Consider the following 26,945-nt stretch of genomic DNA (forward strand, 5'->3'; position numbering starts at 1 on the left):
ATGATGATTGGCCATAGCAGAAGCCTGTCTGGGCCGTACCACACTTACTTGGAGGGGGTCTGGAGAAGGAGTGAGGGTGGCTCCTCGCTTTTGAGTATCTCCAGCACACACATATAACTAATTTTACTTCCGAGGATTTCTTCTTGGATACTGTAGGGATTGAAAATAGGACGCAGGAAAACGGAAGACTCGCCCAGCCACTTCCCCATTTCTGACTCCTGCGCAGTACGCCAGTCCTTTTCGCCCAGTCGCCTGCGGAACCCGACGGCCGTGCGCGCGCGCGCTCGTTCTCTCGCGTGCGTACGGCGCTGTGCTCCTGCAGCCAATCAGGCCGCGAGGTCGCCGCGGTCGCCCTGATCGCGCGCACGCCCTAGAGCGGAGTGGGGGTGGGGGCTAGGGGTGAATGGGAGAGTGAAAGGGGGCGGGCGCGGCGTCGCGAGCCGCATGAATGAGAGAAACGTGCCCTGCGCGAGGCGTCGTGCGCGCCCGGGACAGGGAGCCAATGGGAACGCTGGGAGGGCTCGAGACCCGGCGCTGAGGGCAGCGGCCGCGCGCCGGCTCGAAGACGAGCGTCGCCGGGCGGGAGCGCGCGTAGCTGGGCGGGCGTGGAGCGTGCGGGGGCCGCGCGCGGCCTCTCAGAGGCCGGACGGCACTGCCGGGAGGCGGCGGCGACAACGACGGCGGCGGTGACGGGAACCGCGCCGGGGGTGAGTACCGGGGACACCGGCCCCTGCGGAACCGGAAGTGCCGGGCCACTGAGGTGGGAGGGGAGTGTGACCTCTAGGGAAGGGGGACCGAGGAGGGGGGAGGTGGTTTGAGGCCCCATTCCTCCCCCGGGCCGGGTCATCCAACTGCGGCGGGACCCGTGGGCCCCGGAAACGGACGACGAGTAGAGGCCGGGGATCCGCGGCCACCGGGGCTCTGAACGGGTTAGTGCCCGGCCTCCCGGTCCTGGCTCCGGACCTCCGCGCCTGGCGCCCGGCCGCCGCCCCTTCCGCCCCCGGCCCTGCGCCCCCGGGCTCTGCCGTCTCTCGCAGCCTCAGTGGGCCCTACCGCCGTGGATTCCGTCTTCTCGGTCTTAGCCAACTCTGCCCCAGCTCCGGGGTGGGGACGGGGTGCTGGTCCCTTTTTACCTCCTCGCATTTCAGGTCCCTTGTCCCCTTCTGCTGATACTTATTTTGGCTCAAGCCTCATCCTGTTACCTGTTCTCTCCCATCTTTCCGTTTCCTCCCTACCCCCACCAGCTGGGTGCTCGGTGCTTTTAGTACTTTGTACTTTTTGCCAGTGGAGCTCGAATGCGTTTGCCAGTATTTTACCTATAGGAATGTCTTTGTGGGACAGGGAGGTGGAAAGTGTTTTACCCACTGGGGTAAATGAAAACACGCTAATGAGAAAGAAGAAAGTGACTTAAAAGTTATGGAAAGAGGTGTAGGATCGGATATGTGTTATACCCTAGACCATTTTTTGCGTTGGATTTTTCACTTTCTGGGTAATGCCATCTTGACTAGGTTGATTTTATATCACATCCCTATCCTTTTATCCCAGTATCCCTCTTATTCTATCAGATCTCTTCATATTGCTCATTATCGCTCATTCTTAAAGACTCACCTAATGCTTATAAGAATTGTACTGCCATGTACTTGTCTTCTTCCATATGTAATAACACCCTTATTAAACTTCTGCTTGACTCCAGCCAACATCTTGACATGTGGATTATTCATGATACCTTGACTACTTTGTATTCAGGTTTACTATATTGCAGTGTTACACTACTTTTTTTCAACAAATTATAATTTCTGTTATCAGTGGTACTGCTGTTCTCCATTCACCCTTTTGCGGTACCTACTTGTATTAAACATTTATACAATATGATCTGTAGTTTGTTTTCTGTGTACATATATTTATTCCATTGGTTACTTTGTGTCTGAATATGTCATACACATTCTTGTACACCTTTCTCATGCTGGTACAGATCCAGACTGCTGGTTGTGATGAACCATACTCACCCTGCAGTCTCATCCCTACTGCCCACAGCACATTTTTGTCCTTAGACTTGGTACGTCTTTATTATACCTAATAAATTGTTCCATTTTTGTTTTCTGCCTTCTAATGTATATTCCCTAAACATTTCAAATGTTGATCACTTTTGTTTCACAGTATGGTATGCCCCAAATTGCATGGCTTTTAATGATGCTGCATTACTATGGCAATATTAACCCACGTGATGTTTTTCCTGTCAGAAAATATGATCTGAAATAATATATGGTGTCTTTTTTTTTTTTTTTTTTTTTTTAAGATTTATTCCTTTGACATCGAGAGAGGGAATACAAGCAGGGGGAAGTGGGAGAGGGAGAAGCAGGCTTTCTGCTGAGCAGGGAGCCTAATGAGGTATCGGGCTCTATCCTGGGATTATGACCTGAGCCAAAGGCAGACGCTCAGTAACTGAGCCACCCAGGCGCCCCTAATATATGGTGTCCAAATGATATTACTTACTCTAGATAAAACTGAAGCAGGGTAGCTTTACATCTTCTTGTTGGGGTTTTGAGGGGAAAGTTTATTTTACTAGTTAGTGCTGCCCACAAACTCAAGAATTTGCTTCTCATTGTTCACAAAGTTACTTAGGCCTAAATTGAGAAGGTTGAGCTTTGATTACTATAGAAACTGCGAGTTAAATAATCATAAAATCAGGCGCTAGAGGGGGTTTATCTTTTTTAGGCCTTTCATAATTTCTTGTACTCTCTGAGTGTTCACTCTCTTCTAATATTGCTCTTTGCCCTCTAATGCTCTATTTTTTTTTACGGAGAGAGACAGTGCATCTTGAAGGAAGGTGTCTTTGCCTTCCATGCCACAGGTTAAGAGAGGAAGTGATGAATTCCAGGGCACATTTTTATTTCACTGTTTGAATCTTCCAACGTAGCAATTTCTGCCATTGGTATTAAGGGAAATACTGAACTGCTTGGGTCAAATGAACTTTTATTTTTAAATTCTAACTGAAGTAAAATTTTCGTCTGCAGATTCTAAGATCCAGTCACTGGGCAAGTAGGGTAGTGGATGAGAAAGTGGTAGAATGGCTTTGTGTTGGCAGAGGGGCATGTGAACTCTGGTTCTTAAACTGACTGCTCAAGTGATTAAGTAGAATGGCCTGAGGCATTCTCTAGCCTTCAATTTTATGGAGTGGGATAAGGGACTGTGTCACCAGATAATGTGAGTTAAGTGCTTTGAGATCACTAGATGAAAAGCATCCTATAAAATCCAAAGTGTTACTTGGCTACTACAGTCAACAGAAATAATTGTTACTCTTAGTCATATGGGGAATGTGAGGCCCAGTTGACTTCTGATAGGCCAGTGTAGAAATAAATTGTTGAATTGGGAAGAAAAGGGCCAGCCCCTATGGTTGACTCAGTTTCTTAGAGAGAGCAGCTCACCTTTCAGCTCAAGGACAGTTCTCACCAGATGCTTTCATGGGTTATTCCAGCAAACCAAAAACTCAGCTTTTGCCTCTTCAGGGTTATAACTAAAATGCATAGAGAGATAAGAGAGACATACACAGAAAGGAAATGAGACATACTGTCCTAATTTTGAGGTTACTTTTTTCTTTTTTCATTATTGCAGTAAATACTCTCTTTGTCCAAAGAGAAATCTCTTTTCTAGGACTGTCCTTCACTTCTATGCCCTTGTTTGTTTTTAGATTTTGATATTCTTGATGTTTGTTACTGCCCATTTGTGTCAGGTGAGATGTATCCTTTATAAGAGAGCTAGTTCTTTGATGACTTCAGGCCAGGTGAAACCATGTTCTTCTCTTTCCAGTATGAACAGCACTTAGAAGAGTGAAGGATTCTGAATCCATTGTTCTCCCAATTCAGAATCCTTTCCCACATGCACATAAGTGAAGTGTATGCCATAAAAAGGCGCTTTTTTTTACAGAGTAGCCTGTGGGGTATTAACCTTGATGTTCTTAAGAAATCCTCTGAAAGAATTTATCTGACGAAGATATCTGTGTTATTTTTTTTTTCCCCCAGGTGAGGCACTGTAACCCCATTGAATTCTGCATCTAGAAAGCCCAAGACTGAAGAAGAAAGATCAAAGACATTGACTAACCTGGAAATAGGGACCTCTTTGGAACTTTGCTTTCATCCACAGTACCCTTTTAGAACTATCATTGAGTGGAATTGATTTCTTCTTATTTTGCTACTATTGGGAAGAACATGGCTTCAGGGATTTTACGTTTCTCTTTAGTTTTGCATGAACTCTATAGGAAACGGAGCCCTTAAAGGGTTTGGGAATAACAAGAAGAGATTGAAGACAGACAAGCCTGCTCGTGTTCTCTCTGTTTTCCCCCCCTTCGAAGAAAAGGATTTACAACTCAACCTTGTAACAGCTGCTGCCCAGCTTTAGCCATCAAGAGAAAATAAATAAAATTAAACCACCATTGCCAGACTACAGGCCCTGAAGTCAAGGTGTGGGAGTGGTGGCATTGAGAAAACTGCCTAAAAGGGACGAGGACTACAGTAAAAACACCTTCTGTTTAAAACTGGAAGGGGCCTCAGTTTCCCTTTTGGATTAAAATAGAAACACAGGGCACACCTCTTAGGTGCAGCTCACATCTGGTGGAGTGTGTTGGTCGTGGAGGTGCTAGAGTGTCTCCTCAGAAGAATTTTTCCTTGCCCATGTGCTCTCCCCTACCCTAATACCCTCCCCTGCTTGCCCTTTGAAGACTTGCTCCATCCATGAGCTATTCCCTGATCTATCTGACGGCCCATGTTTTCCACCTGGAACCGTTTGCATGTGTACAGCCTACTGTTTGTCTCCAGTTTTTAAACTGTACAAGTTGTGTTTCTTAATCTCTCCCTCTTGCCTTGCTCTTGGGAGGTGGTTATTCATGATTTGGAATCACCTTTCCCCCTCCCGTGTGCTTTCCTTCATTTGAGATCTTTTGACCTTTTGTTTTCCTTGGGAGGGGGAAGGGTGATAATTTTAAATTTCTGTTTCCCTGGTTTCCTTCTGTACTCTTTTTCTCCGTTGTTTCCCTCATCCCGTTTTCTTGTCTGTTCTGCCGCCGTGTGGGCCTGGGCTATGCGGCAGGGCAGACCTCCCATCAGAGCTCCAACATGCCCGCAGAGTCTGGAAAGAGATTCAAGCCCAGCAAGTATGTTCCAGTCTCAGCAGCCGCCATCTTCTTAGTGGGAGCCACAACCCTCTTCTTTGCCTTTACGTGAGTTTTCTCCCAGTGGTGGCATTTGGGGGGCTCCATGGGGGAGGTGAGGGGTGTTTTTGTCACATGAGTTTTGCTAGTTTCTCGCCACGTGCCTGGGCATCTTGTCGGATAGAGGCAACAACACATCTCAGAGATGTGGTTAAGCACAGGGAGGAAAAGCTTACCCTGTCAGCCTTGTTAAAAATTTTACTCTGTTGAATCCTCTCCTTTTCCCTGCCTCGCTTCCTTGGGAATCACAGATGTCTTTTGTGTTTTCCTACCCAGCTCTCCATCATGAGATGATCGTGAACTAGGAAGGAGGTAGGAGGAAACCACCAGAGAGGCTTGAAGCAGCTTAAGCAATTGGTTCTGTGAGAGAAAGAACTAGATGAGAGGTTTTTCAGATAGTAATGGCTTTTCCCCAGCATGTCTGGAGCTGAGTGTACTGGAGAATTGCAGAATTGATTTAAGAGACCTACCAAGGAGGCAGCTGGGCTTTTCCTGTTGCTCAGATGGTTTTCTCTGCACTCTTAAGGGCTGAAGCCTGGACCAGCGAAGGCCACTGGGAAAGGGCAGATTTTATTTAGGAAAAATCCTGGTAGGCTGCCTTCGCAGCCCTTCCCACTGAAGGGATGGCAGTCATTCCTGCATTCCCTGGTCCTGTTTGGAAAAGCGGTTGCACCAGAGGGTTTCCTGCTTAGGATATTCAGACTTTGTTCTCTGCTGGTCACTGGAGAAGACTGATTTATCTTTCCTCTTTGCACAGTATTTTAGCTGCCGACCACCTGGCTGGCCTCTTTGCCGTTACCTGTTTAGGCTTCTGAGCCTTAAACTGTTGAGTCACTGAGTTAGTGTCCTAGTTGTAGCTCTTGGAGCAATCGGAGCGTGCTAGATTTTCTGGGGAGTTTACTCTGCCGTGATTTCGGGCTCAGACCTAATTGTGAGGTGCTGTTTAGAGCAATGGGAGGTTGCTGGGAAGAGGAAGGAAATGGATTGAAGTGGTAGGGAATAAAAACGGTTTGGACTCACTGAAGGATGAATGAAGCAGGAGTTGCTGGGAAGGGGGCAGTTACTATTATGGGGAGAAATCTAAGAACTGATACTAAGTCTGAGTAGGGGAGGAAACTTCTCTTCCCCCCTAAATTGAGCTTCGGGTATCCAAAGGAATTCTAAAAGATTTGGATTGTTTGGCCAATAGAGTCAGCAAAGTAATGATGTTTTTCTGTTTAGTTTTTAAACAAGGGAAAAAATGATTCTCTTATCTAAGGTATGAGCATCATCCTGCTTTTTATGTATTTGTCTGGAGGGCAGAGGTCATGGATTCTTTGGCCGCCAGCTCTCCAGCCTGAGCATGCCTGTTGAGTCCCTCAAGGGTCTAACGCAGCCCTACTCTTCTCTGTACTCTTCTTTATCTGACTTTTCCTCATAATTTTTTTCTTCTGCTTAAATTCAGCGTGCTTAGTGTTCTTTCCTTCTTCATGTATTGACTGTCACTAAGGAGTTAAGAATCTTTAGTCTTAGACTTGTTTTGGTTTCTGCTATTATGGCCAGTAAATAGAATCACTTTTTTTTTTTTTTTAAGATTTTTTTTTTTTTTTTAAGATTTTTTAAGTAATGTCTACACCCAGTGTGGGGCTCGAACTCATGACTCCGAGGTTAAGAGTTGTATGATCTAGCAATTGAGCCAGCCAGGTGGCCTTAGAATCAGAATTTTAACCAAGGGATGGTTATATGGGGTCTTCGTATCCTTGTGGCAGCTGTGGTGCTGTGTCAGGAGGGTAGAGGGTATGGCACCACACCAGGTTGACACCCTTAGGCCCACTTGATTGAGGAGGGTCTGTTTTCCTTCAAAAGGCAAGGCCTGGGGCGCCTGGGTGGCTCAGTGGGTTAAGCCGCTGCCTTCGGCTCAGGTCATGATCCCCGGTCCTGGGTTCGAGCCCCACATCGGGCTTTCTGCTCAGCAGGAAGCCTGCTTCCTCCTCTCTCTCTCTGCCTGCCTCTCTGCCTGCTTGTGATTTCTCTCTGTCAAATAAATAAATAAAATCTTAAAAAAAAAAAAAAAAAAAAAGGCAAGGCCTTCGGGAAGCTAGGAAATGCAGGGGGCCTGACTGAGCAGTCTCTCTTTCGGCCCATCTGTTCTTGAGAAGGAGCAAGCAGAATCGTTGTTCTTATTTTGTTAATCTGAAGCCATCGAAGTGCGTGGCTGGTTATACCAGTTTCACCACAAAGAGTTGTCCTGACATAGGCATTTTCTCGACAGATAGTTGAAGCTATTTAACCTACTTTCTCATTCCCTGGTGCCAGAGAAATAGGGGCCCTTCTTATTCATGGTCTCTCAGCCCCAGGAAAAAGTATTTTGGAGAACAGTAATGGACTTTGGAAACACTGCCTCTAATCCGAAGTTAGAAAATCAAGTCATAGCTAGAGTTTCCCCTGGCAGTTTCCTCAGCCAGTTTCTGGGCTCTTTTCCTCCTCGATTCCCCCCTGCCCATCTCATGGAGATAAACACCCTCCTTATCTTCTATCACCTAGCTCTTGGTACCAGTGAAATTCTCATCTCTTCCTTTACATCGGACCTTAGCAATTCTTCTATAAGTATATATCTGGGCTGAGCTGCCACTGTTGTCAAAAACTGTTCCCCCCACAGATTATATCCTTTTTGAGGTTCAGTTCCTTGGAGGGACCCCCCCTCCCCAATTTAAAACTATATACAACCTAAAAAAGAGTTTCTGGTTTCAAAAGACGAGAAGAAGCCTCTCTTTTGTTTGTTTCATTGGTTAGTTTTTTGTTTGTTTTTTTTTTTTTAAGATTTTATTTTTAAGTAATCTCTACACTCAACGTGGGGCTCCAGATCTTACAACCCCGAGATCTCGAGTTAGGTGCTCTACCGCCTGAGCCAGTCAAGTGCCCTAGAGGGAGGCTGTCTTTGAACCACCTCCTGTTTGGGGCCCTGAATCTGTAACTCTTGTCATCCTCCTGTTCTCTTCACCGGGCTGTAACTGTCTGTTCTTACCTCAATCTTTAAGTCCCAGTTGGGAACAGCTTTGGGACCTCGAGGACTGAGAGTAGGAGAGAGAGTCCTTTTCAGTTGGCAGACATAATTAGTGGAGGCATGTAGGGTTCAACTCATTAGGAACAATTTACCCTTGGTGTTTCTCTGGCAGGTAGGGAAAGCTGTGAGCAGAAATTATCAGCTGGGTTTGGTCGCCAAAAGGTGATCTGCCCTGGGGAAGCTTGAGTAGAACAGTTGAGGCCTTCCCTCCAGAACCCTGTTCTCTTCCGTTCATTGAATTTGTCCTGTACCAAAACTAAGTGGGAGAGTTATTGGGGATTCTGTTTGAATTTTCCATTTCCACTGTTGGGGAAGGAGAGTGTCTGCTAAAGTAACCTTCTTCCTCCTGATTAGATCCTACACCCTGTGTTTTAAGATAATGGGCTTGGATCCTCATCTGTCTTAGTTTAGTTCCCTTTTGTGATTGGCAAGGGTAGGGGCAGTGCTAGGTAAGAGGAATCAGCACTGTTTGGGGGTCAGGAGGCTAATTTTGGTAAAGTCTGTTAACCTTTGTGAGTCTGCTTATTGTAAAATGAGGAGGTTGACTGAGAGTAGTTTATTTAAGCACAGTGACCCTTTTTCCAGTGAGATCTTAGGTGGAACCCCAGTGTGTAAAACATGAGAGGAGGGCTGCTCTGGGTCAACTGAGGCTGGTATGTAGAGCCCCAGCCATTTGGTTTCTCTCCTCTTTGCCTCCTTGGGGACCCCTGTGTCTTTCTTAGAGCTCCCAGCAGTGCCATTTGAAATAAATCATTGAACTGCTTCCCTAAAATCTCCTTGAGCTCTTAGTTGAGTCAACCAATGTCTCATTGTGTATAGTTGTGAAGTTGGTAGGGAGGGCACAGTCCTAAAATCTCTGCTGCAAGCTGTCTTCTACGGGCAGGATAGAAGTCAGGGTTGTCCAGAAATCCAGGATGGTCTTTCCAGTATCCAGTCTGTGAAAGAGCTTCTTTTCACTTTCTGCCTCTGGCCCCTCCCAACCCTTTACCCACAGAGTTGGGTAACCTTAGTGCCTCTCCCTCTGGTCCTTTTTTTCTTGACTGCAGAAGTGCTAGCACCTGATTTGAGTGGGAGCAGCCTCGTGATTTAGGGCATTAATTGAGCAGTGGATGTTCCTTTTACTTCCCACGTTGTTTTTTCATCCAGGAATAAGTGCCCAAGTCCTACATCTTGTACTCAGCTGCTTGAAAGTGTGCGTAAGACACGACCAATCAGGTATCTTAGGGAGAAACTTACCCACCTGAGAGGGGAAAATTTTTTTTTCCTGTGGAGTCTTGAGGATCCCCAGGGGCAGGAAGTGGGCTGTTCATTCCAGCCTTGCCTCATCAACAAGAAACACTAGCCATAGAGTCAAACTATGTGCTAGGCATGGGCGGAATGCTTAGACCTATTCTTTAGGAGCTTAGCGCCTCTGTTTTAAGTGATGTTGAATTTCTAGTACCTCACATAGGGAAGGTGGAATTAGGGATGAAGGTGGAACTGGAGTGATAATTGATGATGATGGTGATAGTTATTAATGTATTGGGGGGACACATGTCTTCTATGCAGTGAATGCTCAGTATGAAGCTAGCTGGTTTAAAAAGAATTCTAGGAAAATAAATAAATAAAAATAAAAAGATTTCTAGGGTTTTTTCAGATACCAGTCTCCTTCATTCTCCTATCTGTATTATGTAGCTGAAGTAACAAGATTGGAGAGTTTTCTGTAGATTACCTAAGGCTACATAGCAAAGCATTGATTGAGATGGGATTAAGATCCAAAGCTTCTTGACTCCTACTTTTTCTTACCAGCAGCTTAACCATTTTTTGTAATAGAAGTGTTAGAGAGGGATAGGAAACAGATTTTTCAGGACCGTGGGTATTTTTTTAAGTTTATTTATTTTTTTAAGTCATCTCCACACCCAATGTAGGGCTTGAACTCACAACCCTGAGATCAAGAGTTGCATGCTTTTCTGACTGAACCAGCTAGGTGCCCCAGGAGTGTAGGTATTGAAACCCATTCTGTCGGAAAACAGAAGTGCTGAATGAGGGTGCAGAAGAACCTGTTCTTCCTGGGTTGGTATAGGTCTGGGAGTCTCATCAGTGAGTCAGCCAGCCTTCTGGGCTCCGGCCACTCCCTTTGCTTTGGAGCTCTGTGATTATTGCCATAGGCTGAAGACCAGACCTAACAACTCCTCCTCAGCCCAGGCCTCATCTCCTTCCTTCAAAGGCAGCAGATTCAGACAGGCCACTTGGAGTGGTCACCTAGGAATTTGGCAAAGTACTATAGCAACAGCAAGCCTCTCCAAGCCAAGTAGTATATGGGATGTGGCAGGAACAGGCTCTGTTGCTTCTCGCCTCTCCTTGGTGGAGTGTTCCATCAGCTAGAGTGTGAAGGTTGGACGCAGTGGGTCCTTGATTTCAATCAAGGGGCAGATGCTGCCTGGGAAGTGGAGTTATTTACATCATTTCTAGATGCCAGCTACTCTAGGCTTTATTTTGGCAACAGAAACTGAAACTGGATAGATTGTAGGATTACACGCGCTTCAGCTGGGATGAGTCGATATCAGGGATATCAGGAATGTTACGGGAGTGGAGCTCCCGGCTGCCCCAGTTGGTGGAGCATGCGACTCTTGATCTCAGGGGTATGCGTTGGAGCCCCACGTTGGGTGTAGAGATCACTTTGAAATCTTTGAGGGTGGGGAGAAGATTGCAGGGGTGATGTTCATTATCCAGGGATGGGTGGGTGGCAGCGTACCCAAGAAGTTGGGTGATTTTCTTCATTTGGAAATGGAAAAACTGAAGAAAAAATGGCATCAGAAAGACTGCTATCTGAGCCTGCAAGGGGCTGACATCTCATATTCTGACCTTAGCTCCCTTTAGAGATCGAGCAACCTTTAGTCTGTTGGAAGCTGGAGAGGCCACTGTAGCTACAGTCGTCAGTTCTAGGAACGAGACGTTTAAATCATGGGCACCTCAGTGTTCTAAGGATTTAATTTCTTCTTCCCTTCTAATTATCTTCCCAGGCTGTAGGAGTCAAGTGAGTCACCCTTTCTCCTCTTCCCCTGGCGGAAGTCAGAGCAAGACAGCTAAGCGCCAGGGAGGGGCTCTGACCTGGATGACTGGTTTTTAGTTTCTGTCCCTCCCTCCCAAGGAACCTGGGAGGTCAGCCTTTGGGTGGGTCTCTGTAAGGACTCATCTTGCTTGTATTCTTCCCCAAACCCTGTCAGAGTATGGGGACATATTTTCTGAACCAGAGAACCCCCTAGAGGAAGAGGCTTTCCTGGGAGATGTGGATAGAGGAAAACGAGGGCTGTGACTCAGGGTCTGTTTTCCCTTGAAATCAGTGCCTGTACCTCGCTTCATTATTTCGTTTCCCAATTACGTACTCACCTACCCAGAGAAGCAAAGAGTTGGTATTATACTATCTAAAAAGCCTACCACATGATAAATATGCACTTAATTTTTTTTTAAGTGAATGGCAAATTTGAATAAATAGATGGAGGTGGTGAAGACCTCTGAGATGCTTTGTGACAATCAGTTTTGTGTCTTATTCTGATTAAGGAGCTCAATTCCTATGAATTCCTCACATCTCGAATCACCATTCAGGGCTGTGCTTCTTGTTTTGACGGAGACAGATCTCTCAACAGAATCCAGGACTACTGTGGATTAATTCTCCAGACTCCTTTGCTGTCTTGTTCTCCTGGCCCCTTCTTCCTTTCAGTGAACTCTTCCTTTCCTTCTGGCTGGTCCAGATAGAGGGGACAAGGACAGATGCTGTCCTCATTCTGGAGATTAAGTTCTCAGCCACAAAGCAGATTAGGGTATTTAGCCGCTGTCTTGTAAGGGGAAGTTCTTCGTGAGCTGAGATAGGAGACCGCGCATTTGATAGTACTGACAAAGCACCAGCACATCAGATGTTCTTCTGAAATTTCCACCTCGCAGGAAATCAGCAGAAAGGAAGAGTTCTTACAGCATTCCTACTTATGAACTCATATCCTGAGAGAAATGGAGTTTAATCATGGACTAGGGCACCCTTCTCTTTTTGGGGGGGGGGTGTCAAAGAAAAGTTATCTAAAGCATATCTCTTGATTTGGACCCTGTGAAATATTGGATATGTTTGGCCAGTTTTTTTTTCCTATAGGATTTAGGGCTGATTTGGTCTGCTCCCTCCTTTTTTTCTCTCCCCTACTCTTCTATGTCATTTATAGACCTCAAGGGGTCTAGTTCTATGTCCTGATACCCATAGGTATCTCTGTGTGGTCCCCCCCCCCCTTAAGAACTGGCTTTTAGTTGAATAAAACTCTCAGGAATATCTGGTACAGTGAAGAAATTTTAGGCAGTTAAGAGTGGTTGAAAGCCAGCTGGGAAGAGGGAAGGGGAGCCAGAGAGGCAGGTGGTATCCCATGCTTTGCGCCTGTGTGCAGGTCAGTGGGGCATGGCTGAGATCCAGCAGCCTCGGCCTTTGCAAGAAAAGGGAATGTAGCTGGCGTCAGTTACATACTCAGTCCCTCACTCTTGTGCCTGCTTAAAAGGAGATAAGGACAGATTCCAAAATGTGGAAAGATCTACAGGGGGAGAGTGAATCTGAAGAACACAGACCTTTAGTACAAGGGGTTATGGTAGGAGAGATTCTGAGCCTCGTACCTTGATCTAAAATGAGCATTTCTATGGGAAAACTAGACCCACTTGTTGTGAAGGATGAAGATAATTTGGGACAGCAGAGGTGAAGCACACATGATGTATAGGTATGGGGGCTAAATCTTTCAGGTTTTTATATGGTTGGTGTCCCAAGTGTTAGGGGCAGCCCCTCATTTTCTTTATTATCTGTGCAGCTGTCCAGGACTAAGCCTCTCTGTGTCACCTGCAGTGCCCATCTACAATGCGATTGTTTTTCTCTTTGTGCTGGCCAACTTCAGCATGGCCACCTTCATGGACCCAGGGATTTTCCCTCGAGGTAAGATCTCCTTCTCCTCTCTTGGAAACTCCTCAACTACCTTTGAAAAATAATGGTTTCTGGACATAGGCATTTAGTCCTGGGCCTTAGGACTCTGAGGGTTTTGGAATACGTCAATAGTCTAATGGTGAAAAGTGGGTCAGAGTCTTCCAGAATAGGTGCCATAACTTCTAGTCCTGTTCACTCACTTTGGGTCGGTCAACTTTTGATTTTCAGTTACTCATTCAGCAGGGATTCATTTTTTTTTTTTTTTAAGATTTTATTTATTTATTTGACAGAGAGATCACAAGTAGGCAGAGAGTCAGGCAGAGAGAGAAGGGGAAGTAGGCTCCCCAGCAGGGATTCATTTTGAACATATGAGTCCCCAGGCACAGTAATAATCTAGGATGAAGGGTTGACAGTTACAGCAGGTGGCGTGAACCGTGGTGAAGGCATGAACAAAGTTATTTGAGGCCATAGAAGAGGGTGCACTTACATCTGCCCCAGGAAATGGGGGCAGTGCTGCAAAGAGGAGGCAGGAAGGATGTCAGGTGAAGGATGGCAGGGAAGCACATTCTAGGTCCAGGAAGCAGCATGTGCCACAAATGCCGAGTTCAGTGGGGTGGAAGATAAAGCACATAGTGGGGCCAGAAGAGGTAGGAGGTGAATGAGAGCCAAATTGTCAAAGACTATGTGCTAAATTAAATAGGTTATATTTCTTCATTTGGACAGCAAGAGGTCTTTAATTGGAGGAATCATGGGCTCAGATTTCTTTTTACAAAAGTAATTATTGAAGGAAATACAGATACTTTTGGGGAGGCTATTGCCGTAATGTAGACCACCTGAGAACTTGAATTCAAGGCTGGATTTAGAGATTTTTCCCTGCAGAATCAACACATTTCTTCATGACCATTTGTTTATTGAGGAGAGCGAGAGAGAAGGAATTGTCTAGGGTAGTCCCAAGGCTCCTAACTTGGAAGATAAGTTGGATGCTGATTTTTATAAACCAAGATAGGAGTTACAGGAATGTTGAACATGTTTGGAGGGAAGATAGCCTCTTATACACGTTGAATTCGAGATAGTATGTTTATTCAGATATAGTTGCCCACTGGCCGATTGAGTAGTCAGACTCAGAGACTTTGATCTCAGAGGCTTTAGCCATGTGGTGTTTGTAGCAACAGGAGTAAGATTGTCTAGAGAAAGTAGAAGAAGATTAGGAATGAACCAAGGTCAGATCTAACCAGCACTGGCATTTTAATAATGAGCAGAGGAGAAGGAGGAGCCATTGGAGAGGGATTGGGCAAGAGAGGTCAGTAGGAGAAGAAACTGGACAAAGTGGGAATTAAGGTTCATGAAGTTCATGATGGTTGGCAGTATCAGAAATTAGATCTGGTAGTTTGAAAACTCAGAATTGCCTATCATTTTGGTAACTAAGGAATTTAAGATCTTGGCAGGGATAGTTCTTATAGTGTGTTTGGGTGTGTATGTAGGAAAAATACAGTTAAATTAGCAAAACTGATGGTTTGGAAGGCAGTGAATGGGCAGTGAGGAAACAGAGCCCGTGAGTGTTGAGATTACTCTTTCAAGAAGTTAAGGAGAGAAGGCAGAAGATGGAATGTCTTAGGGGAGAGAGAGAGCTTTGGTTTATTTTTGTTTTTGTGATAGAGAAGATTAAAGCACTCTGATAGAATGAGGAGGTGGAACTGGAGAAGAGAAGGAAGTTGGAACTGGAAAGGGGAATAATAGAAGAATTACCTTATAGAGGGAGGATGTGGTCTCCCCATGCATGTTGGAAGGGTTAAGCTTAGAGAAGAAGTAGGCTGTTCTGGCAGAGGAGAGGAGGTGAGAGTCAGGAACCGTCATTAGATTTAGAGAGGTTGATAAGGGTTGTTGCTGGTAACCAATGTTTCTCTCACCTGTGAAGTTAACTTGCATGGATGAGACTCAAATTGGGAAGAAGGCTTTGGAGAGAATGAGGTTTTCCTGAGATCATTGTGCTCACAAAGCCTGTATCACTGTGCTTTATTTGTGACTTCTGTCTCAAAGATTAGTTGAACCTAAGGAACTTGGAGTCTCTAGCGCCAAGGAGGGGCTATTTTTTTTTTTTTAAGATTTTATTTATTTATTTGACAGAGATCACAAGTAGGCAGAGAGGCAGGCAGAGAGAGAGGAGGAAGCAGGCTCCTTGCTGAGCAGAGAGCCCGATGTGGGGCTCGATCCCAGGACCCTGGAAACATGACCTGAGCCGAAGGCAGAGGCTTTAACCCACTGAGCCACCCAGGCGCCCCAGGAGGGCTATTTTTTTAAAAAGATTTCATTTATTTATTTGACACCCAGAGAGTGAGAGAGCACAAGCCAGGGGGAGCAGCAGGCAGAGGGAGAGGCAAATGCAGACTCCTCATCGAGCAAGGAGTCTGACATGGGGCTCAATCCCAGGACCCTGGGATCATGACCTGAGCCGAAGGCAGAGGCTTTAATCCGCAGAGCCACCCAAGCGCCCCAAGGAGGGCTTTCTTATTTATTTATTTGTTTGTTTGTTTATTTATTTATTTATTTTAAGATTTTATTTACTTATTTGACAGAGGGATCACAAGTAGGCAGAGAGGCAGGCAGAGAGAGGAGGAAGCAGGCTCCCCACGAATCAGAGAGCCCAATGCGGGGCTCGATCCCAGGACCCTGAGACCATGACCTGAGCTGAAGGCAGAGGCTTTAACCCACTGAGCCACCCAGGTGCCCCAAGGAGGGCTTTCTTAATGAGACTTTAATGTCTATAAAATATTTATTGATCTGTATGGAAGACATTATCCTTGTCATTTGGGATGAGTTTTGTTTTGTTTTGTTTTAAAGGTCCTTGCTTTCAAATAGTTCATCAGTCTATAAAGAAAGATAGGGAAGACATTTCTAGGAATAAATATGCTATACTGTGCTAAGTTACAAGAGTAACCTAAGAACCATATAGTACTTTAAGAAGAGAAGGTGTTCACTTCCGGTGTGGAAAGATCAGAAATTTCAAAATAAGTTATATTTTTAACTTTTTTCCTTTAAAAGAAGACTTTTATAAATAGTAAAGATTTTAATAAGGAATAAATATTCATGATGCATAAAAAACACAAATACTACCTGTAATTTCACAGCCAAGGGTAACTACTATTGAGGTTCCTGGGTGCCTCAGTAGGTTGAGCCATCTGATTCTTGGTTTCAGCTCAGGACATGATCTTAGGGTCCTGGGATTGAGCCATGCATCTCCTTCTCCCCCTGCCTTTCCTCGTGCTTGTGCTCGTGCTCTCTCTCTTGAATAAATAAATAAAATTTTAAAAGAAGATAACTACTGTTCCTGTTTCCTTTCAGTGGTTTAAAGATTTATATGTATAATATATATATATTTTTTACATATACTACTTTATCTATATCAAATGTATGTCATTGTTGGTTTTTCAAAGATGTATTTATTTATTTTAGAGAGTGCCAGCCGGTCGGGGTGTGTGAGAGAGAATCTCAAGCAGACTCCCTGCTGAGCTACTCAGGGCTCGATCTCACGTCTTGAGATTCTGACCTGAGACGAAATGGATTAACTGACTGAGGCACCCAGGCACTCCTACGAGTGTGGATTTTTGTTTTCTATTTTCAAAATGGATCTTTTGTTTGTACAGTTCTTTACCTTGGCGTTTTTTTCACCTATTTATATTTTAAAGCATTTCCCCAGTCAGTGAAAGTTGGAAACTTGATTTTTAATCCCTATACCTTCATTTATTTAATTTTTCCTTCCCACGTGTATTTTTTCTAGATTAATAATAAAAAATAAAAATTGTACACTGTAGATGAGAAGGCAAATAGTGCCCTTTAAGTTATGAAGTAGGACCACGAGTTTCTGATCATTGAAATTGAAAGGACATTCAGTGGGGCGCCTGGGTGGCTCAGAGGGTTAAGCCTCTGCCTTTAGCTCAGGTCATGATCTCAGGGACCTGGGATCTAGCCCCGCATTGGGCTCTCTGCTTAGCAGGGAGCCTGTTTCCCCCTCTCTCTGCCTACTTGTGATCTCTCTCTGTCAAATAAATAAATAAAATCTTCAAAAAAAAAGAAAGAAAAGGCATTCAGGTAAGGAGAGACTATCTTGAGCCAGCAAATAATACTGAAATCTATAAGGAATTAATAGAGTTAGGGAAGATCTTTTGGGGAAGGGGTTTGTGCATGGATAAAAAGGGTTGCTGTTAATTCCTCTCTTGGATTGCTGTAGTTTTCATGTACTTGTAGACATCGAACTATTATGCAGACTCATTACATATGTGCTTTGATATGTAAATTATTTCATGACAGATATATTTGTAGTATGTAAACCAAGTGTCAGCATTCCCGTAGCAGAGCTACCTCTGAGTCATACTGTCTTGAACCTCATTTCCAGTGTGTTTGGTAGTGTTGTATTGTAGGGCTGATCTCACAGTATTAGTTATTAGTTCCTGTTCTCTCTTCCCAGTAGACTGAATTCCTCAAAGGCAGAGGCCATATTTTAAATATCACTGGATCTTTCATGCCTAGTGCAGTTTTTTTTTTTTTTAAATTTTAAAGATTTTATTTATTTATTTGACAGACAGCGAGAGAGGGACCATAAGCAGGGGGAGTGGGAGAGGGAGAAGCAGGCTTCCCGCTGAGCAGGGAGCCAGATGTGGGGCTCGATCCCAGGACCCCGGGATCATGACTCGAGCCAAAGGCAGACGCTTAACCAGACGCTTAATGACTGAGCCACCCAGGCGCCCCCCTAGTGCAGTTCTGGCATAGTTTTTTTAACTGATTTTTCCTCTCTGCAGCTGAGGAGGATGAAGACAAGGAAGACGACTTCCGAGCTCCCCTTTACAAAACAGTGGAGATTAAGGGCATCCAGGTGCGCATGAAGTGGTGTGCCACCTGCCGTTTCTACCGTCCTCCTCGATGTTCCCACTGCAGTGTCTGTGACAATTGTGTGGAGGTAGGAAGCCTGATGGGGGTGGGCCTGGGTGCTGAATCTAAGTTCTCTTCTTCCTGTCTGTTGAATAAGAATTGAATCCTCTGCGTTCTGGGTCTTGGGTGCGATCTAGCCCTGGCTGACTACCTGGGCTGTATTCTAGCTCTGTCAAAAAGTGTTCTCAATTAGATGAATGGATAAAGAAGTGGGACATATACACAATGAGATGTTACTCATCCTTGCCAATTGCAGCTACCTGGATGGAGCTAGAGAGTGGAATGCTAAGTGAAATAAGTCAGAGAAACACAGATATGATTTCACTTATATGTGGAATTTAGCAAACAAAACAAATGAGCAAAGGGAAAAAAAGAGAGAGAGACACACAAACCAAGAAACAGACTCGTAACTATAGAGGACAAACTGATGGTTACCAGAGGGGAGGAGGGTAGGGGGACGAGTGAAATAGGTGATGGGGATTAAAAAGTGCACTTACCAAGATTAGCACTAAGTAGTATATAGAATTGTTGAGTCACTGTATTGTATACCTGAAACTAATACAATACTGTATGTTAAGTATCCCAGAATTAAAATTTAAAACTTAAAAGTTTTATCTTTTTTTTTTTTAATTAATTTATTTGACAGATAGAGATCACAAGTAGGCAGAGAGGCAGGCAGAGAGAGAGAGAGGAGGAAGCAGACTCCCCGCTGAGCAGAGAGCCTGATGCGGGGCTCCATCCCAGGATGCTGGGATCATGACCTGAGCCGAAGGCAGAGGCTTTAACCCACCCAGGCGCCCCAAATTTTATCTTTTTAATTTAAAAGTTTTATATTATCTAACAGCTATAAATAGCGAACACTTATTCTTATGTATATATGTGTACATTTTAGTGTCTATAATTTAGGTGAAATTGGAAATGGAAAAAAAAATGTTAGCAGTGATGTACGAATGAGAGGTAGAGCATATTCCTCTCTTATAGGAGGGACCCCAAGTGGGAATAGGCTTTCCCACCTGTAGCCTTTCTGACTCATCTTTTTGGTCATTTGTTCTGGGTTTGTGTATCTGCTGCATCCACTGCATGCTGTCTGTTGCACTCAGATCTTACAGCTATATTCTCTTCCTGTGTGTCCTTCTGCGTCCCCTGTCTCTTATTTTTAACCCTTTTTTCCCCAATCAGTTTTTACTTTGCTATAAGCACTTGCCTGTCAGGGCTTTTTTTCTAATGAATCTTGATGTTTTTGTAAAACCTCTGATGTTCATCTCTTCAGAGTTCCTTGGTCACCTTGGATAAACTCTGAGAGGGGGCCTTGGCCTTCGATCAGCCTCTGGAAGGTCTTCCTTACAGATTGATAGAGCAAGATAAAGTGCCTGAGCTTGTTAATTTAGCAACTAAACGGTGAACACAATCGCCTGATAATGAAAGCAGCACTTCAGTTCTGATGTTTGGTCCATTTTTTTTTTTTTTTTAAGATTTTATTTATTTATTTGACAGACAGCGAGAGAGGGAACACAAGCAGGGGGAGTGGGAGAGGGAGAAGCAGGCTTCCCGCTGAGCAGGGAGCCTGATGCAGGGCTTGATCCCAAGACCCTGGGATCATGACCTGAGCCGAATGCCAGTGCTCAATGACTGAGCCACCTGGGTGTGTCCCAGTTTGGTCTCTTTCTTAACAGAAGTGATCTAGGGCTTTGGTCCAAGGATGCTTCTCAGTGTTTCTCCTTTTGCCTCTAGGAGTTTGACCATCACTGCCCCTGGGTGAACAACTGTATTGGTCGCCGGAACTACCGCTATTTCTTCCTTTTCCTCCTCTCCTTGACAGCGCACATCATGGGTGTGTTTGGCTTTGGCCTCCTTTATGTCCTCTACCACATGGAGGAACTCTCAGGGGTCCGCACAGCTGTCACGTATCCTTCTGTGGGTTGTGGGCTTGGGAGCGGGGAGGAGGAGGAAAGTCGAGCACTGTGGTAGCAAGGGTCAAAGGGAAGGTGGCTCTTGGTAGGGGCTGGGGATGGTGAGATCATGTTGCTCTGTTCTCCTTGATTCTTTGGCTTTAGAATGACAGTGATGTGTGTGGCTGGCTTATTCTTCATCCCTGTAGCTGGCCTCACAGGATTTCATGTGGTGCTGGTGGCTAGGGGACGCACAACCAATGAACAGGTATGGGGTGAAGTGATGGGAGACGCATTGTAGAGCTGGGCCTGCAAATCTTTGCCCTCTAATAAAAGTATTGTGGAGTGCTTCTAGAGATGGATGCCTGATGAATACTTTTTTTTTCTTTTTTTAAAGAATCTGGTGGGATTTTTTTTGTTTTTTGTTTTTGGATTTATTTAACAGAGAGAGAGCAGCAGGCAGAGAGAGAGGGGGAAGCAGGCTCCCCGCTGAGCAGAGAGCCCGATGTGGGGCTTGATCCCAGGACCCTGAGATCATGACCTGAGCTGAAGGCAGAGGCTTAACCCACTGAGCCACCCAGGCGCCCCTGATGAATACTTTTTATGATGAAGTGTCCGTGCTCCTCATGAAAGCATGAGAACAGAACCATTTTCTTTCTTTTTTTTTTTTTAAGATTTTATTTATTTGACAGAGTGAGTGAGTATATAAGCAGGGGGTAATGGGAAGCAGAGGGAGAGGGATAAGCAGGCTCCCCACTGATGCACTGCTCGAGCCCAGGAGCTTAGGACCATGATCTGAGTTGAAGGCAAATGCTTAACCAGCTGAGCCACCTAGGTGTCCCAGAAGCATTTCTTAGTTGACAGACATTTGCGGAATGTACACTGTATATCGGACAATTTAAGCTTTGAGCTTAAAGAAATAGTAGTAGACTTAGGCCAGCTCTTAGGAAGCTTATGGTACTACTTAAAGGGAAATGCTTATTCTTGTGCTTATAATAAAGCTGACTTTACCTGCTTCCTTTTATATATATTATCTTAGTTTTCAATCTTGAGAGAGCTGTGTATCATTTCACATAAGAACACTGATGTATGGGGTCAGATAGCTACACTATCTGGGTGAGGTAGCCCTAGGATTCAAACTGACTCTAGAGTTCCCGTTCTTTTTAAGATTTTTATTTATTTATGACAGGTAGAGATAGTGAGAGAGGGAACACAAGTATGGGGGGAGCTGGAGAGGGAGAAGCAGGCTCCCTGCTGAGCAGGGAGCCAGATATAGGCCTCCATCCCAAAGGTAGACGCTTGATGCCTGAGCCACCCAGGCGCCACCAGAGTTCCCATTCTTAACTTTTATGACTATAAGTTTCTTGATGATAGGGTTGTGTTTTACTCATTTTTGTATCTTCTGAGTAGAGGGTGCACAATAGTTGGTTATCGATTTGTGTTTTGGCCTTTGGAGGTCAAGGTCCATTGTCTAAGTGATAATGGCCCATCTTTCCTTCTTCTAGGTTACGGGTAAATTCCGAGGAGGTGTGAACCCCTTCACCAATGGCTGCTGTAACAATGTCAGCCGTGTGCTCTGCAGTTCCCCAGCACCCAGGTACACCCAGTATTCACTGTTGGTCAAAACGTTTGTCTTTGGACTTGTTCTAGTATAGGGGAAGTCGGGTGGGAAACTGCTGTTGAGGAAGGGTTCTCTTAGACTGGGAAGTACCTGCAAGGGAGAGCCATGGTGTCCTTTAGTGGACCCCCCAAATTCAGTTGATAGCCTTTGGGTATTATGGCTACTCTCCTTGGAGAGTTGAGGGTGAGATTTACTCCAGAGTGGCTTGAACTAGGTATTTGCTCAGAGGCCTAGTCTTGGTGCAGTTCTTCCTGGAATCTAAGAAACCAGTTCAATGCTGAGTTTTTTGCTGTCTTGGTCAGACTGTTCTTTATTTCTAAAAATGTTTTATACAAGATAGGCAACCACTAGGTATTTTAGAATGAATGAATGAGAGCCCCCTACTCTTGGCACTCAGGTATTTGGGGAGACCAAAGAAAGAGAAGACGATTGTCATCAGACCTCCCTTCCTTCGACCAGAAGTGTCAGATGGGCAGATAACTGTGAAGATCATGGACAATGGCATCCAGGGAGAGCTGAGGAGAAGCAAGGTTAGGAATTCAGAGAAGTAAAGTAGGTAACTTGGGGACTTTAATGGCAGAGAAATGGAAACTTTCAGTTGACATTGCCCTTATAGTATTTCTCAATTTCTAATAACTTGTATTAAAAATTACTTAAGTACGGGGGCGTCTGGCTGTCTGAGTTGGTAGAGCATGTGACTCTTGACCTTGGGGTCATGAGTTGAAGTCCCATGTTGAGTGTGGAGTAACTTAAAAAGAAAAAAAATTTAATTAGATTTTAAGTCCACTGACAGTAGAAGTTGAGTCCTTTCGTTTCCATGTTTTCATAGTACTTTAATGTAGCAGCTTGCGGATGGTAGGAGCTCAACAAATAGTTGGTGGAAATGAACACCTAAATGACAGGATTAAACCCTTGTTGAAAATTTTTCTTTATCCATTGTCATCCCCAAAATGGCTTTCGTCCCTTGTCTTCTGGTCCCAGTTTAGAGATACATAATTGATGCGTTGTCCTTACACCCGACTCTCCAAATCTGATTTTCCCTCATTCATCCAGTCTAAGGGAAGCTTGGAGATAACAGAGAGCCAGTCTGCAGATGCTGAACCCCCACCTCCTCCTAAACCGGACCTGAGCCGTTACACAGGGCTACGAACACACCTCAGCCTGGCTACTAATGAGGGTAAGAATAGTGGCAAGAGTAAGAAGGTTACTATGTGCTGTGGAGAAGACTTACAGGCAAGGCCTGGGAGGTAATACTTGCATTGTCACTGAGAACACCCATCAAGTGGGCCTTTGGCCACTTTGGGCAGCTAGTAGAGGAGAAAGGGGATTCCACGTAGCTAGTGGCAGCAAATTGGACTTTTGCGGGTAAGGAACTGTCAGCATCCAGATAGACCATAGAACATCCTAGACATGTTTGGTGCATTCTCTCTCTGAGTTCTGGGCCATTATGAGTCTGTAGTCTTTACTGCAGGCAAATCATGTTCCTGGGACTTTGCTGTTGGCTGGTGTATCCATTCCTACCTGGTTCTCCCTCTGTCCTTTAATGACCTCTGACCAAGTTAAGAGAACCGCTTGTAAAGTCAAGTCTGTCCCTGGGCCTTTTTTCCTGCAGATAGCAGCCTCTTGGGCAAGGACAGCCCTCCCACACCTACCATGTACAAGTACCGGCCGGGCTACAGTAGCAGCAGTACGTCGGCCGCCATGCCTCATTCCTCCAGCGCCAAGGTACTGAACACTCTGGAAGGAGGAGGGTTGTGATGTATGTCAGCTGTTCTGGGAAAAAGAATTTTGGAGAAGGGAAGGGAAAAAACCAAAGACATTAATGGGACTGAATCTTGATAGTGTGTCTGTCATCTAAGAGGGGGCAGTGTAGCATACTAGTAAAAGCACTGATCACAGCATCAGATCTGAGTTCAAAACCCATCATGGGTGAGTTATTTAACCTCTTTAAGCTTCATTTTTTGCATCTTAAAATGAGGTATTATTTGTTCTAACTTGCTAGTTTGCTCTAGGTGTTGAACGAGAGGACGCATAGAAAAAGTTGTAATAAGCATATTAGCAGGGCATGACTACTTGGGCTCTGGGCCTAGCATCTGTCACAAGAGGAGGAACACTAAGAGCATGCTTTGTTTTCTCCCTCAGTTGAGTCGTGGGGACAGTTTGAAGGAGCCAACTTCAATTGCAGAAAGCAGCCGCCATCCCAGCTACCGCTCGGAACCCAGCTTGGAGCCAGAGAGTTTCCGTTCTCCCACCTTTGGCAAAAGCTTCCACTTCGATCCACTATCCAGTGGCTCACGTTCCTCCAGCCTCAAGTCAGCCCAGGGCACTGGCTTTGAGCTGGGCCAGTTGCAGTCCATTCGTTCAGAGGGCACAACTTCCACCTCCTATAAGAGCCTGGCCAACCAGACACGCAATGGAAGCCTATCTTATGACAGCCTGCTCACTCCTTCAGACAGCCCTGATTTCGAGTCAGTGCAGGCAGGGCCTGAGCCAGACCCACCTTTAGGCTACACCTCTCCCTTCCTGTCAGCCCGACTGGCCCAGCAACGGGAAGCCGAGAGGCACCCACGTTTGGTGCCAACCGGCCCAACACACCGAGAGCCCTCACCAGTCCGGTACGACAATCTGTCGCGCCATATTGTGGCCTCCCTCCAGGAACGAGAGAAGCTGCTACGCCAGTCACCCCCACTTCCGGGCCGTGAGGAAGAACCAGGCTTGGGGGACTCAGGCATTCAGTCAACACCGGGCTCAGGCCATGCCCCTCGTACTAGTTCCTCCTCAGATGATTCAAAGAGATCACCCTTGGTCAAGACTCCGCTGGGACGCCCAGCTGCCCCCCGTTTTGGCAAGCCAGATGGGCTAAGAGGCCGGGGACTAGGGTCCCCTGAACCAGGCCCCACTGCCCCATACCTGGGCCGATCTATGTCTTACAGCAGCCAAAAAGCCCCAGCTGGTGTCTCTGAGGCAGAGGAAGTAGCCTTGCAGCCATTATTGACACCCAAGTAAGTATGAGTCCATCTGGAACTTCAGTGGACTTAAAATTAGCATAGCATTACCAAAGGTGTCATGACTTCACTTGTGTGCAAGTGGACTCAGAGGTGCCTGCTCATAGATAGCTCCTTTCACTCTCTCTAGCTGCCTTCATGGGCTATTCCTGTTAAGACCCTAACGATTAATACTTGTCTCTTAATCCTGTTTTCCCAAAATGTATTTATTTGCCTAAGAGTAAGTATTTAAGATAGTTGCTGTTGGAGGGAAGGAATAGAGGAGATAGGGCATCAGGTATGTTTTAAGAGGACAATAAAATAGGTGGAAATGTTTGGGTAAGAAAGCATATAGAAAAGTATGTCAGTTCTCCCAACTTTTAAAACGGTCTCCCTTTTCTGTGTTTTGTGTCCTGCTTCTTGACACCTCTCTTTTTTTTCTCTTCCTAGAGATGAAGTACAGCTCAAGACCACCTACAGCAAATCCAATGGGCAGCCCAAGAGTATAGGCTCTGCCTCTCCTGGCCCAGGCCAGCCGCCTCTCAGCAGCCCCACAAGGGGCGGAGTCAAGAAGGTGTCAGGGGTGGGTGGTACCACCTATGAGATTTCCGTGTGAGCCTTCCGCAACTCCCTTCCCCCCACGCCTCTGCGCCTACACCAAAGGGCCCCAGGTGGCCACCTTCCTTTCCTCAAGGGGCTCCCCTCCCCTGCATGGACATTTTTTTAAACCACCGATTCCAAGAGGATGACGAGCGTTTTATAAAATGCAGTGGGGTGGGGAGTTGGAGAGTTGGGGCCCTGAGACTGGGGTAGCAACCCCCTTCACCTTTTAAGACCTTCCCTTCTTTAACTCCTGGACCAGACTCAGTGGACATTTGTGCAATTGCTCGCCCTGGAGGGAACCAGATCATTTTTAAACCAGAAATAATTTTTTTTATTATTGTTACGGATTCTATTTTTTTCCTCTCTGCGTTACCAGGTGTGTGTGTACATATATATATATATATATATATATATACATATATATATATATTATAAATATCAAAGAAATTATATATCTATCCTGGGATGGGAAAATGAGGGAGGGATATCTAGAAGGAGGGGTATCTTACTCTTCCCACTCCTCAGACCAGCAGGAAAGAAGTGGGGACATCCATTGAAGTCTTCCTTTTCCCAGTGGTTCCCTCTCTTTTGTCCCAGTTACCAACTAAGGAAACCGCACCCCACTGCTATTGGTGCGTAGTAATCAGGAAAGAAACCTTGGGAGAGGCGAGTCTGGGGTCTTGGTCAGAGGAGGGAAGGACTTGGAGAGGAGAGTTAGTTTTCTAGGTTCATTGGCACTTAGTTTCCCCAGGAAAGGGGTCACAGCCCCATGACTTTGGTGGTGGTGGGGAGATCAGGAAAAGAGCTTGGCTGAGCTCCAGGAACAATATTGGATAATCCCCCCCACCCCTTCTTGGGGGAGAGGGATTAGGGCGGGGCTTCTTTAGTCCCCTCAGAGCCTTCCCCCAACTCACATGGTTAACATTATTTTTAAATCCAAGGCCGGGAGAGATGAATCCAAAAAGCAATATTTTTCATCACATGCCAAAAATGGGATAGAGAGAAGGAGTGGCAGGCCTAGGCCCCTCCGATTGTCCCTTGGGGGTTACCCCTCAGCCCACCTCAGTATGGTGCTGGGTAGTGGGGGTACCTGGGTTCTAACCTCTAAATAGGGGAGACCCCAGCCTCTAGATAGAGGCCCTTTTATTTTTTATTCTGATTAGCCATTTTAAACCAACAAGGAATAAAAAGAAATCCTGATCTAACCAGCTCCCCCTGACTTGTGTTATTTTGTCTGGTTAAGGCAAGGTGAATGATCTCTGGTGGAAAGTCTCAAAGAAAACCTCAGAAGCTTCTGGCCCACCTTTAGGCAGGACTGTAGTGGAAGTAACCACTTAAAACAGCAGGTCCTGTTTTTATTTTGGTGATTTAATGCAAAAATTCCTAGAAGACACCTTTTGTGACCACCTAAGCTCTTTGTCTTTTCAAGGCTTAGAGAACTCTTTACTGCTACAGTTAACAGAATTTTGTCTCTGGGAAGTAAAGCTCTTTGGATGTAGCCAGAGGTGAGACCGTGGATGATGGAGGGATGAAAGCCTGTTAGAGGCAGACTGCCTGGATATGGCTGGCACTTTAATATGATAGCTCATGGTGTCTCTTCTGTTTGTCCAAAGCAAAGGCTATGCCCTAATTTTAAATAGGCTGCCTCAGACACAAAATCTCTGGAAACTGGCCAGAACCCATTATTTTCACTGTCCATGACATAAGCATATACAGTCTTGCACTGAAATGCTAGATTAAACCTGTAGCTGAATGAAT

At 45.4% G+C, this 26,945-nt stretch overlaps 1 protein-coding gene across 1 annotated transcript; it reads left to right on the forward strand.

Annotated features, from left to right (window-relative positions):
- Positions 1-401: 401 nt before the first annotated feature.
- ZDHHC5 (zinc finger DHHC-type palmitoyltransferase 5) lies at positions 402-26,397 on the forward strand. The gene is made up of 12 exons (XM_047691261.1): positions 402-707; positions 4,020-5,212; positions 13,058-13,179; positions 17,961-18,118; positions 19,822-19,994; positions 20,145-20,247; positions 21,485-21,576; positions 21,998-22,130; positions 22,654-22,777; positions 23,213-23,325; positions 23,743-24,602; positions 25,035-26,397. The coding sequence occupies exons 2-12, from the start codon at positions 5,109-5,111 to the stop codon at positions 25,198-25,200; spliced, it is 2,148 nt and encodes a 715-aa protein (XP_047547217.1). The 5' UTR covers positions 402-707; positions 4,020-5,108; the 3' UTR covers positions 25,201-26,397.
- Positions 26,398-26,945: the final 548 nt, after the last annotated feature.

The sequence above is a fragment of the Lutra lutra genome, chromosome 10 (genome assembly GCF_902655055.1).
Source record: "Lutra lutra chromosome 10, mLutLut1.2, whole genome shotgun sequence".
NCBI classification, from domain to species: Eukaryota; Metazoa; Chordata; class Mammalia; order Carnivora; family Mustelidae; genus Lutra; species Lutra lutra.